This window comes from Symphalangus syndactylus, chromosome 13 (assembly GCF_028878055.3).
Source record: "Symphalangus syndactylus isolate Jambi chromosome 13, NHGRI_mSymSyn1-v2.1_pri, whole genome shotgun sequence".
NCBI classification, from domain to species: domain Eukaryota; kingdom Metazoa; phylum Chordata; class Mammalia; order Primates; family Hylobatidae; genus Symphalangus; species Symphalangus syndactylus.
This window is the reverse complement of record NC_072435.2, coordinates 56,063,352-56,078,474: the sequence shown is the minus strand read 5'-3', so window position 1 is coordinate 56,078,474 and position 15,123 is coordinate 56,063,352. Positions and strand designations below refer to the sequence as shown.

The following is a 15,123-nucleotide window of genomic DNA, read 5'->3' as shown; positions in this document are numbered from 1 at the left end:
TTTTTCTAGTTTGAAAGTTACTGTTATTAATTCTGAAAATGTTAAAAGCTAGTGAGAATTTTGTGGCAAACTCCTTTAACAATATGAAAGTGCTGAATTAATTAACTGCCATTTTTACCAATCAGCAGTAGAGATTTCAGCAATCCAATTAAGTTAATCAAGACCAACGTACTAATTTGACTAAAGTCTTGACTTCAGAGTGCAGGCTAGTACATGCTTTTTTCCCTTTTAATAGGCTTATACTAAAGAGAGATACACCAAAATTGGTAGTATGAACAAGAAATTTTGAAACCCTAACTACAATTGCAATGTAAAACTGAAATCAGGCTTTGAAATATATGAATTCACATTACTTACAGGTAAGTCTATAGGAGTTGGAATAGTTGGAAAACAGATTCGGTTTCAGGGTAACCCCTCATACCCATAACATCTTAATTTTCTCTGTGATTTTATATAAGTTTTGTGGAGATGAAATATCTAAACTATTTTATACATTGAAAGCTGAATGCATTAGGATTTCTCCTAAAGTCCTGCATCAAGAGAGACTAGGCCAACAGTCTTTTGGAGGATTCCTCAGGATACTAACTCCCTTATTCAGGGAAAATCTGCAAGGATTTCCTGGAGATGACGGCTTCTTTAGCCGTCCCGGTTCTTCTATAGCAGTGGTTTTCAAGATGAGTAAGGGGAGACATTGTGTCCCTAGCCCCAGCCCCAGGGCGTCTGGCAATGTCTGGTGACATTTTTGGTTGCGGCCAGGGGAGAAGGTGCTTCAATGAGTGGGCAGAGGGTGAAGATGTCGCAGAGCAGACTACACACAGGACCGCCCCCGCCCCCAGCGGCAAAGAATTCTCTGGCCCAAGTGTCAATGTGCCACTGCTGAGAAACCCTGTGACCGCTACAACAGGGGGTTCTTACTTAAAACTGGGGGCTGGTTAAATGCATATTCCTGTACTGGACTCCCAGCCTTCTGATTCGGTAGGTCTGGAGTGGGACCCAAACACATGCATGTTTACAGGATCCCAAGAGACGCTGATGCTGCTTATCTGAGGACCACGCTTCAAGAATCAATGCTCCCTAGGACAGTTTACTTCTTATACAATGTCCTTCCTCAATTTTATTACGAACAAAACACCTCAGTCCTCAAATAGCTTAAAAAACAGTGTGAAAGATGGTTACTGTTTGGTACATCTTCAGTGGTGAGAAAAACATTCATGAGCTTTATCTTTTCTGTGAGGAGGGTGCTTTAATCCTCAGAATCACTGTGTAAAGGTAAACTGACTGGACTCCTCAGTAACATATACTGTTTAATCCTTAATTGTTAGTGTCTAGATGTTTTTAGTAAGTTTCAGTTATTCACATTAGAGCAATAAAATTCCCGGAGGTGGGGAGGCATAAATCTATTTGTGTGTTTTTTAATATCTAGGAGTTAGCACAGAGTTTTGCTAATGGTAAATGTTTTGATAGGCTCATGACAACACATTTTTTTGAAATATTTACAATATAGTATTTAGCAATATTTTCTTTAGCCTGAAACCTTCGGTTCACAAAATCCTACATGAAAATATAAGCAAATAAACCCCAAAGCTGAGCTGCTCTAGCTGATCCTCTCTGTGGGAGGCCCCATCACCCCTGCTTTTAGCCACCCTCCCAAATCAAGGGGTTCTACATGGTAGAGTTTGAAATCCATCGTTTTAACTTAAAGTAAAATTTAAAGGAAAAAAAATCTAAACTTAATGCGTTAGGTTTTTTAAAAAGAGAGGGCAGAAGCTCAGTTGGATAAAACAGTCTGTGCTATCTGCCCTAGTGATGATTCAAGACTGCCAATGTCAAAGATGTGACAAAAAGCCACAGTCAACCTGACCAATGATCATTGTCTCTGATAAGAAATTCTCTGAATTAAAGGACAGTTCATGCTGCTTCAGAAACTAGTCAAATGAGAATATGAAAAATTCAAATACTTCCTACTGATACTGAAGAACAGATTTTAAAAAGCCAAGCCTTAGGCTCTACTTATTTATGTGTCTAATTCTCCTATGAAGATAAGCATCTAATAAAATATGGAGCTTAAAGTAAGATACATTTAAAAATCTCTTAGTCTATATAAATCAGGTAATGGGAAAATAATTTTCCTACTTTCGTTTCAAAACAGGTCTGAAAACACCTTATTTTCAGAATTTGCATCAGTTGAATATTAAGAGTCTAAACCAAAATTAATTAGAATTATTAAATGCTATAGTAGTTTTCGCTATCATGTTTTTACTTGTTAAAACTATTTGGGAAAAAGATCCATTTTCCTATCAATGTCACCTTCAGTAAGAAGCTAAGGAGGTATTTATAACCTTCACAAACCACTCTATTTGCCAAATAATACACAAAATATATTGAATCAAAGCAATTATTCTGCTAAATACATGAATGACAAGAATGAAGAAAATCGGTCTTACCTTATAGCACAGATACAGCAGTATTAATATCGGTACTGAATATCGCATTAGACATATCTATACAAGAAAGACATTATTTAGATTACAAGTATTTTGAACTTTTTCTTTTTTGAGAGACAGGGTCTTGCTATGTTGCCTAGGCTGGCCTGGAATTCTTAGGCTCAAGTGATCTTCCTGTCTCAGCCTCCTGAGCAGCTAGGATTACAGGAGTGAGCCACTGTGCCCAGCTTTTTTAAACATTTTTGCCTTACAGTTTTGCTTTGTAAATATATGCCTTAAAAAAAAATACCAGAAATATAATTTAATGGAGCACACGTCTCCAATATGCAGAATAACTGAGTCGATATTAGGATTCTAATCATTTGTAAGATATCTGCAGCTTCTACCATATTGCCACCTAGTGAATTTATGGAGTAGAGCAATTCAAAACTGCATTTATAGGCTACCGAATAATTGTCATACATATATGAATGATTATCTTTCTGAAATACCTTATAATAACAACAGTTATAATTCCGGACAAGGGGATTATTGGTAATTGTAATTCCCCTTTTGTGCTTTTTTTTGTATTTCCAAATTCCATATAATGAACATATCTAACTTATAGTCTGAGAAAAAAGAAGTAATTTTTTAAAATAAGATTATTTTAAAATAATTCCCTATAAAATCTTAATATATCAATTATGTATTTTCAGCTTCAATTTCAGTATACATTTTATCTCATAGCTACTGAAAAACAAAAAAAGAAGTGGTATGAAAGAAATACTACAAGTCATAAAAGGAGATGGAAAAAGGGATGACACTGACCCTCTTTGGGTTATAAAGATGGACTGACTTCAGAAGTAACTCCCATATTTCAGGGCTACATAGGCCGAATGATGCGAACACGCACATGTGTGACGTCCAGAGGTACTTCATTCTGCAAGAACAGACACAGGCGCAAGTCAGAAGTACTAGTTGTATATAAACTTGGATTCTGAGATACCTATAAAGGCAGCTTTACAGTCTATGACGGCAAAATCTTACTTAAAACTATGCAGATGCCATTTGCCAAAGGGTTCGTTGTTTAACTCCACTGCATTTTGAGGACTACGTTTTGAGTAAAACATAGAGGCATGTTTGTAATTAATTGTAAAAACTGATGATGAATATTTTATACTGAGAGAAGATAGTATATAAGGATGATTTTATGGGAACCATGATCATTAATGAAGATGATTGTCACTTTCCAAATTATATTGCTAAGTAACATCAAGAGTGGTCAAATAAAAAGTAAACAAACAGGTAAGACAAAAATACCTCATTGTACTCAATGCCAAGAATCCAAACAGAATGGTATGTATTAAGTTGTAGGCAGTTTCTGGTTTCAGGTCAACTGTGCCTTTTTCCATTTTACCCATGGATTGTTGATTTGTAGAATCACTGAGTAAAACAGCAACATACAAAATTGAAGCTGGAAACATAATTTTAGTTAGATCTTTGTAAAAGAAGAAGATACAAGAAATGTATGCCTTTATGTGTTCAGAAATTGATTATTTCCATAAAATGAAATGAATTTGCATTGGTCAATTTTGAATTTATGAGGCTAAAGTGTAACAATATAAATGCATTAATAATGAGAAAAACTGAAATTTCACAGCAGCTTTGAAGTAAAAATTTAAAGTGCTTCAATTCTTTAAATTAAAAGAGAATGCAAAAAAAAAAAACCCAAATTTTTTTGGAATCGCTGAAATTGAAAGAGATCTTTAAAAGATGTTTTACCAGTTAAGTATTTTTCAAATTTTTACAAATAAGCAAAAGCAAAAAACACATCCATTAACTTGGAATTCAGTTCCTTTATGACCCCTCAAAAATCACGTTTTTAACCTACCAATACCTCCTGATATCCAAAAGATGACTTTTATCAAATACGGCTACATTAAAATTATATTACACCCAATAAAAGTAACAATAATTCCTTAACATCATCTAATACCCAGTTCACGTTCTATTTTCCGTTTGCATCAACTGCTTTTTTCAGGTTTCTCTGAATCAGGATCTAAGAACTGCATGTTACATTTCACTAATATATATCTTTAAATATCTTTTGATCTATAAAAGTATCTCCTTTTTTTAAAAAACAGGCCATTTGTTTGTGGAAGAACACAGAACATATGTCCTGAAGCTGCTCCCGTCTCCCGGGTGTGGCTCACAGTGGTGGTTATACGTTTCATGCTTCTTGTAAGCTTGTAATTAGATCTAGAGGTTTATTAGACACAAGTTCATTTTTTTTGGCAAGAACACTTCACGGGGTTATGATGCACAGCAGTCCCCTCTTATCTGTGGATTCACTTTCAGTGGTTTATTACTGAGGAGACTGCTGTCTGAAAATATTAAATGGAAAATTCCAGAAATAAACCATTCATAGTTTTGAATTACATGCTATTCTGTGTTGCATGATGAAATCTCTCCATCCTTGTCTGTCCCACCTAAGACTCAGATCATCATCCCTTGGTCCTGTGTTTCCACGCTGTATAGTCTACCCACCCACTCGAGACAGACAAGCAGATACATTCAGCTACTAAACTACTAATAAAGTAAGATACATTTAAATGTCCCTGTATTGTTTGTGTTCAAGCAGCCCTTATCTCACATAATTAAGGCCCCAAATTGCAAGAGAAGTGATGCTGGCATGTTGCTGTAATTGTTGTATTTTATTATTATTGTTAATCTCTTACCATGATTAATTTATAAATTAAACTTTATCACAGGGATATATGTATGGGAAAAAACATAGTATAGAGAGGGTCTGAAACCATCCAAGGTTTCAGGCATCCACTGAGGGACTTGAAACATATTCCCACAGAAAAAGGGATGGCTCTATTCCACATCGCATTACACTGGGAAGCACACACTGCCTGGCTGTCTCCACTTCAGTGATGTTAAGACTGATCAGTGACTTTATATATTGCACAATTTGTTGTCGAGGGGAAAAGAAAACAACAGTAAAGGCTACTAATTAAAGATGAAACTTTCATGAAGGTCTACTGATCCCTTCATACATACCCAATAGAACTGGGCACATATGATGCTTCTCTATGTAACTAGAGACCTTTTTTATTTCCCAGAAATCCTTTTTTTCCTACCATAGATACATAGGAAAATTAAAAGGATACTCTAAGGCAGTTCTCAGCATTGGTAATTCACCACTGGAATCTTTAAAGTAAATATTACAACCCAAACACTGGTTTCTATATAGGTACAAAAAGGATACCCCAAACAAGGAGAATATCCATAAACAGGGCAAGGTGTGAAAAGTAAATAAAAATAAAACAGACAAGGAGAGTATCTGCTCTTATTCTCTCTAGATACCTAAGAGAAGTCTGCAGCACCTCCCCCATAGCCCAGCCAAGCTGGAAGGCACTGATTAATTCCATGAACACAGAACACCGTGCCCCTTTCAGATGTACCCCTCACACTAATGCAGATGTCTGCATAAAAGTTATAGTATCTGGCAGGGTGCAGTGGCTCATGCCTGTCATCCCAACACTTTGGCAGGCTGAGGCAGGCGGATCACTTGAGGTCAGGAGTTCAACACCAGCCTGGCCAACATGGTGAAACCCTGTCTCTACTAAAAATACAAAAATTAGCTAGGGGTGGTCGTGCGCGCCTGTAATCCCAGCTACTTAGGAGGCTGAGGCAGGAGAATTGCCTGAACCCGGAAGGCAGAGGTTACAGTGAGCCGAGATTGCACCACTGCACTCCAGCCCAGGCAAGAGTGAGACGCATTTCAAAAACAAAACAAAACAAGTCATAGTATCATCCTTCCTAGTACTAAAAAGGTAGAAATACTTTAAATACTTGGCACTGACAAAAGGCCCTTATTTAAAAGTTAATTCACATTTAGACACAGTCATGTGCCACATAACAACATTTCGGCCAACAACAGATCGCACATACCACAGTGGATTCGTAAGATTATAATGGAGCTGAAAAATTCCTATTGCCTAGTGACATCACAGCCATTATAATGTCATAGCACAATCACTTTGTTTTTTAAATAGATTTACTGTAGCCTAAGTGCACAGTGTTTATAAAGTCTACAATAGTGTATGGTAACATCCTAGGTCTTCACATTCACTCACAGGCTCACACAGAAAAACTTCCAGTCCTGCAAGCTCCATTTATGATAACTGCCCTATATAGGTATACAATTTTTAATCTTTTATACAGTATTTTTTAAAAATAGAGATAGGGTCTCACTCTATTACCCAGGGTAGAGTGCAACGGTGCAGTTATAGTTCACTGAAACCTCAAACGCCTGGGCTCAAGTGATCCTCCTGCCTTAGCCTCCCGACTTGTTAGCACTATAGGTTCGCACCATCGTGCCTGGCTAATTTTTCTTTTTTTTCGTAGAGATGGGGTGTTGCTATGTTGCCCAGGCTGGTCTAGAACTCCTAGCCTTAAGCAATCCTTCTCAACCTCCCAAAGCACTGGGATTACAGGCCCACCATACCTGGCCTTTATATTTTTACTGTACCTATTCTATGTTTAGATATATTTAGTTACACAAATACATAGCATTGTGTTACAACTGCCTACAGTATTTAAGATAGTAACTTGCTGTCCAGGTTTGCAGCCTAGATGCAGTAGGTTATACCACATAGCCTAGGTGTGTAGTAGGCCATACTATCTATGTTTGTGTAAGTACACTCTATGATAGTCGCACAATGATAACATCGCCTAATATGCATTTCTCAGAACATATCCCCCTTGTTAAGTGACACGACTGTACTATGATTCTTTAATTACTTTAATGTAGTGCTTTTCCTCTAATAAAGTCCTAATATCCCTATCTGGTAGATGAAGATGCTCTAAAATCTTTTATCTATGATCATATACCCAATCAGCCTCCAGAGATGGCTCATAGATTCACACAGAGAATGGCAGACATTTTCACAAAGATACTGCAGGCCCACTGAACTTCCTGCTTTGTATGCAGTCTAGAGTCCTGTCGACACTTGGTATGTCTGGAATAATACTAAATCATACTGTCCAGAATAATTTCCATCTATTTTCACAGGGCTAAATTTTATCTTGGGTTATGTATAAAAAAGAACACTTCTCAAAGATAGTAAAATAGTTTATGGTCAATGAAATATTTTCATGGTTCAATGTTGCTTCATTCTTAATAATCATAAAACCTCTCAACTGCTCTGGACTCATTTTAATGACAGCTCTCTCGTGGCTGTGAATCACAGTTCACCAGCACATTAATTGGCAAGGTAACTACAGAAAAAGGGCTTCCTTGTGAGCTTCATTAAGTTTTCACAAATGACAGCAGCTTCAACTTCTTACACTTAATTTTCTTTCAGTTTAACATGAATAGTCAATGCAAAACTCCCCCAGCAGCTTGATGGGTAGATATTCTTACAAGTTTTTAAAAAGCCTTTATACTCTTAATTTTTTTCTTTCGGCCGGGCGCGGTGGCTCACGCTTGTAATCCCAGCACTTTGGGAGGCCGAGGCGGGCGGATCACGAGGTCAGGAGATCGAGACCACGGTGAAACCCCGTCTCTACTAAAAATACAAAAAAATTAGCCGGGGGTGGTGGCGGGCGCCTGTAGTCCCAGCTACTCGGAGAGGCTGAGGCAGGAGAATGGCGTGAACCCGGGAGGCGGAGCTTGCAGTGAGCCGAGATTGCGCCACTGCACTCCAGCCTGGGCGACAGAGCGAGACTCCGTCTCAAAAAAAAAAAAAAAAAAAAAAAAAAAATTTTTTCTTTCAGTAGATTAGTAGATATGCTAAGTTTTTTAAAATTGGCAGTTATTACTCAAAACTTTCAGTAGATACTAATAATCATGGTCCACTCCAACATTATGAGCCCTGAAGCAAGATGCAAGAAAACAAATGAGCAATAATTAATTAACTCTTACATTTCAAGAAGAATACAAAAAAGCAGCTAGAGGAGGAAGGGAGAAAAACACAGGATGCTAATGATGGAAACACAACAGAAGCTTATGAGTCAACAGTGATTATGAAACCAGTTCACAATGGCTTGTACCTGCCAAAGTCTAGGCACCAGACACTATTTTAAGTGCTTTATGTTGTTTTTACTTATTTCTCTTTTTTGTTTTTTTTTTTTTTTTTTGAGATGGAGTCTCACTATGTCGCCCAGGCTGGAGTGCAGTGGCGCGATCTCGGCTCACTGCAAGCTCCGCCTCCCGGGTTCATGCCATTCTCCTGCCTCAGCCTCTCCGAGTAGCTGGGACTACAGGCGCCCACCACCACGCCCGGCTAATTTTTTGTATTTTTTAGTAGAGATGGGGTTTCACCATGGTCTCGATCTCCTGACCTCGTGATCTGCCCGCCTCGGCCTCCCAAAGTGCTGGGATTACAAGCGTTAGCCACCGCACCCGGCCTACTTATTTCTCAAATATCCTGTAGAGTAGGTACTCTTAGTTTTCCCATTCTAAAGATAAGGAAATGGACATATCAAAAGGTTATGTAACTGGCTCAAGAATCACTTTGTTCGCAAGTGTGCAGGCCAAGACTTAAGCCCAGACCACATGCGATCTGATCATTACTCTGTTGTCTCTTAATTACTGGGAGTGTTGTCCACTCTAAACGAGGTATGTTCCCCCTTTAAGATGAATACTATTACTTGTGTCTGATATTCCGACTTTCAACTTTGCAATTTTTCTGCAAATGGAACAAGTTCATTAAAGGAGAGCATTAGATTTCTGAAATATACCATACCTGAGATTATGAAAGGCAACAACGAATGCTACAATCACTGTGATGGACAGAACGAATATGTAAGCATAAAAAAGCAGAGTATCTGAAAGCCTTCCAAATGTATTAAAAGGCAGGAGGCCAAAAGCTTCTTCACACAGATAGAGATTTGCATCAAAATCCCTAGGGAACAAATGGAAAGCAAAGTATTAAATTCAATACAAGACAAAGAAATGACATTGCATCTTTCCTCAAAGGGAGTCTGTAATTAATAGTTGAAGGCACAATGACAACTTAAGTTTTAAAGTCCCTGCTGATTTAATAGAAAATAGCAAACATAGATTTTCAATTCAGTTATACCTTGTTGCTCCAAGCCCAAATTTTGCCTTCAGAAATTTAAATATGTGTTCATCTGACTTCAGGTTAAGAATTTTCTATCAGGGAAAGAGAAAACAAAAATTGCTATTAGTCCTTTAGGCATGGTTTCCTGATAACTTCCCATGAATTTATATATTCAGTGTCCAATTTCACAGGAGCGTGTGGGTGTATAAAATCAGTAAATGTTCACAGTAGTTCTCAGAACTGAGGAATTCCAAAGCAGGGACTTCCAAACTCCTTCCAAACCCCACTCCCCTTTTTAGCATAATCCTTTATTCAAAAAACATCTTATACATAAGTTAAATATGCAAAATAGGTAAAAGATGAGATTTTTTGGTTTCAGGGAGAGGGAGAAGGCTGAGGCATAGTGCGCATCAGTTTTCAGACCAGAAAACTGACAAGACGATGATCTGAAACCTCAAATAGATACACCGCCCACAAGGCCTGTCTGGCTTTGGGGCTTTTGGTCTGTGGATATAATCGATCCAAGACTTATTCACTCAAAGACAATTCAAGACAGTTGTAACAGTGAAGGGGTGGACAGACAAATATGAGTGCTCATCATTAGTGATTACAATTTTAACTCATATAATTCTATTTTAAATTTGTGGCTTAAAAATCCATATATAATAACATAAATGGTGAAAAAATGTATTAGAAGAAAAATGAAGATAGGGAAAAAAGATGAAGTCACAATTGAGTTCAGTACACACAATATATTCATTAGAGATGAGCCACAAATCTGGTCTTTTGCATTCCAGCAGCAAACGCAAACAGGGAGGTCAATATATTTATGTTACTCACAGGTTTATAAGAGTAAAACAAAACAGTTGCTCAGAAGAGATCCTAACAGTCCTAGAACTGAGACTCAAAACAATTTTTTCCCATGGGTATAGCAAAAACAGCAAAGACTTTCAAGGAAAATTTTCTCTACTTCCTCTTGTTGTAGGTCACTGGCAAAACATCAAATGCAATTCAACAGATGTTATTCTTCGGGGAGTCAAAAAATGGTGGTCCAGGGATGCAGCTCTTTACTGGTTTAATCCAAGAACCAGTCACTGAATGTGTAGAGTGGGCCAATGCAGGAACTGTGTATCTTTGGCCACTCTTCCAGAAATGCTGGCTGCTCCACTCAAATAAGCTTTTTATGAAAAAAATTTTTTTAGTAGAGTTTAGGTTTTGCTATGTTTCCCAGGATGGTTTTGAACTCCTAGCCTCAGGCGATCCTCCCACCTCAGCCTCCCAAAATGCTGGGATTACAGGCATAAGCCACCATACCTGGCTTTGAATAAGCTTTTTAATTTTTAATTTTTGTGGGCATATAGATGTATATATTTATGGAGTACATCAGATATTTTGACACAGGCATATAGTGTATAATAATTCCATCAGGATAAATGGGGTATTCATAAACTCAAAAAAAGCTTTTGGCTGAGTGCAGCAGCTCATGTCTGTAATCCTAGCACTGTGGGAGGATGAAGTGGGAGGATACCTTGAGCCCAGGTGTTTGAGACCAGCCTGGGCAATGTGGAAGATTCTGTCTCTACAAAAATTGTGAAAATTGGCCAGGTGTGGTGGCACACACCTGTAGTCCCAGCTACTCAGGCTTAAGTGGAAGGATTGCTTGAGCCCAGGAGGTCAAGACTGCTGTAAGCCAAGATCGTGCCACTGTACTCCAGCCTGGGTGGTACAGTGAGATCCTGTCTCAAAAAAATAAAAAAAAGCAAAAAAAAAATTAGAAATTTAAAAATAAATTATTGATAAGTACTGGACTGTATGGAGTTTAAGAACATACTGACAGCTGGGCATGGTGGCTCATGCCTATAATCCTTTGGGAGGCCAAGGCAGGTGGACTGCTTGAGCCTAGGAGTTTAAGACCAGCCTAGGCAACACAGCAAAACCTTGTCTCTACAAAAAATACAAAAATTAAGCCGGTGTGGTGGTATACACCCATAGTCCCAGCTACTCAGGAGGCTGAGGTGGGAAGATCACCTAAGCCCAGGAGATCGAGGCTGCAGTGAGCCATGATCATACCAGTGCATTCCAGTCTGGGTGAGAGACCCTGCCCAAAAAAAAAAAAAAAAAAAAAGAACATAGTGACATAGTGACTGGCTGAGTGAAGAATCTTTTTTTCTTTGATAGTCAACAGATGTGAACAAGGACCACAGTTCTCTTGTGGAGAAGGAGCTTGTTTTGCAGATGCCTCTTATCCTGAGACCAACCTTCTAGGACAGGCAAAAGTATCCGAAGAGATCAATGTAGTTTTGCTCTAGCATAAAAACAAATGGGATATCGAGGTCCAAGAACTATACCTTTAATAAAGCCTACTGTGAAAAAAAATTAAAAAGCCAATAAAAACATTTAAAAAGCATGTTAAACTAAGCAGAGCCCCTGGGGCATTGTAAAAATCTTAGCAAAGCACCTACTGGACATAAAACCAATGGATGCCTACTTTACTAAATGAGTTGTTCTGTTAGGCTTGTTACATATAAGTCAGTTAAATGTCGGGAAAAATGAGCTCAACTCTTCTTCCCAGCAGAAAGTAGATGGTAAGGCCACTTTACTTATTAACTGAACTCAATTAAAAATCATGTCTTTTTTTTTTTTAAGTACCACAGTATAGAAAGCTATGTGTATATTATGGTACTAAAAATAAAAATTTTAAATTTAGAGAAATATTTGTTTAATGCTTTTTAAGTTAAGCTTTTAAAAGTTTCATTAACAAAAGGTGAGTAAGTTCAAGGTGGGACATAAGGGTACATAGAAATTAATGACTAAAATCAACAAAATAATCCTTGTTACTAAGACAAAGTTAAAACTGAGCCTGTTTGAAGTAAAACTGGTAACTCTTGAGTTATGTTAATACACTTTATAAAGCAAGAATTTATTTAAAATTAAAAGTTTCAAAGAAGTCAGGTGTGGTGGTGCACACTTGTAGTCCCAGCAACTTGGGAGGCTAAGGTGGGAGGGCCATTTGAGACCAGGTGTTCAAGGCCAGCCTGGGAAACGGCAAGACCCTGTCTCTAAAAAAATTAGTTTATTAAAAAAGAAAATGAAAGTTTCAAAAATTATCTCCAATGCCGTAAGTTAATTAAAAATACATTAAATGTCATTTTATTAACTTACCTTAATTATGTTGTTGAGAAAAAGCGTCAAACATAAAACCATGAATAAATGTAACAAAAGTTTCCCAAGCCTATTAAGGAAGCTTCCAGTTTTCAGATTTTTCTAGAAATTAAAAGAGTTATGTTTTAATTCTTAAATTTTAATATAACTTCATGAACACTGAAGATGAGCTTACTTAAGGATTTAAAAACACTGGCTCATACAACATAAAGGGAAAATATATGTGGAAAATACAACCTACTCATTTTCATGAGGTTACACTGTCTTAATATTTGTGATTTTCTAGTAGTAAATGAATCACTTAATAATGAGCTTCATAAGATGAGGAAATGTGTCCCAGTCTTTTTTTTCCTAATTATTTTTTAAGACCTTAGCAACTGGAGGATTGGGGTCTGCCATTTGGAAGGTACTCAGGATACACTGACTGAACAAACTGTTACATCTTTTTTTTTTTTTTTCTTTTTCTTTTGAGACGGAGTCTCACTCTGTTGCCCAGGCTGGAGGGCAGCGGAGCAATCTCGGCTCACTGCAAGCTCTGCCTCCTGGGTTCATGCCATTCTCCTGCCTCAGCCTCCGAGTAGCTGGGACTACAGGCGCCTGCCACAACGCCCAGCAAAGTTTTTGTATTATTAGTAGAGACGGGGTTTCACCACGTTAGCCAGGATGGTCTCAACCTCCTGACCTCGTGATCCGCCCGCCTCGGCCTCCCAAAGTGCTAGGATTACAGGCATGAGCCACCACGCCCGGCCCTGTTACATCTTTTATCCATTAATTCCTACATCACAGGCATAGTTACAACTCAATTACGTAAAAGACCTATGGTTGTAAAAAGAAGTACATTGTGCCTTTTGACATATAATAGTTTTCTCGTAATCTTCAGATAATTTTATACATTGTTAAATATAATAATATCTTAACAGTTCAAATATGAGTAATATTTATTTATAATTAAGGTTAAAAGGATGACTGTGAACTGTTGTTTTTGATAGTCAACTAAAAGCCTTTGTCCGTAACAATTCTCACTCAAAAGACTAATAAGAAAAATGATTTCTTCTTCTCAAAGTGGAAAACAAAATGGCTTCTTGACACAGAAGTTTCTAGCATATGTGAAACAGGAAGTTATAATTTTAGGCAAAAACAAATTACTCATATCTTATGTAAATATAAGAAATTTAATTATATAAAGCTAAAAGAGCAAGTCATTGTTTTCAAACATGATTTGACAATACCCTAGGAAATATCCCATTATTTCTAAAGTTATTTATTTGGATTCTCAAAATTCTCAAAACAGTTAATTTTAATTCACCTAAAAATAACTAGTACGGTATGGAAGGATGGGGAAAACAGTAGCATTACTACATCAGATAACAACAGGGTATCCACCAACGTGAAGGACTGTGATGAACATGCTCCCAACACAAGCACGAGACTCTTCTCGCTCCTGAGTTTACACACATAAAAATTAATAACTTTTCTCTTTTACTTCAACTTTAAATCAGTGGCATTCAACCAAGCATCTTTGGCTGGTCCCCACATTGAAGTTAAGGTTCCAATTATCTAAGAAATAACTTTCAAAACAAAAGGATGACCTCAGAAAGCTTGAAACAGAAATGCTACCACATGCACAAGAAAAAGTACACAATGCCACGTGCGCTTTTTAGTGCAAATCAGGTCGTAAATTTCCCTTCGTATGCTGTATGAAAATAAGGTTCAATAAATCACACAATTAAAAAAAAGTTTACTTTGATAAAGGACAAAAAAAAGACGTACCTGAAGTTTTCTTGCAATGAATACTGAAAGGTTAAAACTGATGAGCAGTGATCCAAGAATCATGGAATTAAAAAACTGAAGAATGCAGACCAGGAGTAAACTTGTTATCTGTATTCCATACAGCCACGTGGCCTGCAAGAACCAAAGATTAGATGAGTACAAACATTTTACCAAGAGATCATCACATGTTGACATGTTGGTCATGAGGTGGATACACCTCAGCTTACAAATAACGCAGAAAACACGCGCAGATTCAAGAAACACAATCTATGCTGGGCGCGGTGGCTCACATCTGTAATCTCAGCACTCTGGGAGGCCGAGGCGGGTGGGATCACCTGAGGTCAGGAGTTCACGGCCAGCCTGGCCAACATGGTGAAACCCCATCTCTATTAAAAATACAAAAAAAAAAAAAAAAAAAAAATTAGCCAGGCGTGGTGGCTCGTGCCTGTGATCCCAGCTACTTTGGAGGCTGAGACAGGAGAATCGCTTGAACCCGGGAGGCAGAGGCTGCAGTGAGCCGAGAATGCGCCACTACACTCCAGCCTGGGCGACACAGTGAGACTCCAAAAAAAGAAACACAGTCTAAAAAAGGAAACTAAATCATACACATACCAACTGTTTATTTACCTTTTAATAACAGAAATCTTCTAACATTAATTAAAAGTGAAGTAAAGAGGGATGATATGAAGTAG

General features: G+C 37.7%; 1 protein-coding gene across 3 annotated transcripts in view; it reads right to left on the bottom strand.

Moving 5' to 3' along the window:
- The window catches only part of DPY19L3 (dpy-19 like C-mannosyltransferase 3), an 82,068-nt gene that overhangs the window by 18,614 nt on the left and 48,331 nt on the right, over positions 1–15,123 (bottom strand). For all 3 annotated transcript variants that reach the window (XM_055237108.2, XM_055237109.2, XM_055237110.2), the window contains exons 9-15: positions 14,432–14,563; positions 12,662–12,763; positions 9,518–9,591; positions 9,182–9,340; positions 3,744–3,866; positions 3,252–3,363; positions 2,445–2,501 (exon numbers count right to left, since the gene is read on the bottom strand). In XM_055237108.2, the coding sequence (XP_055093083.1) occupies positions 2,445–2,501; positions 3,252–3,363; positions 3,744–3,866; positions 9,182–9,340; positions 9,518–9,591; positions 12,662–12,763; positions 14,432–14,563 (759 nt within the window). The remainder of the gene's footprint in view (positions 1–2,444; positions 2,502–3,251; positions 3,364–3,743; positions 3,867–9,181; positions 9,341–9,517; positions 9,592–12,661; positions 12,764–14,431; positions 14,564–15,123) is intronic.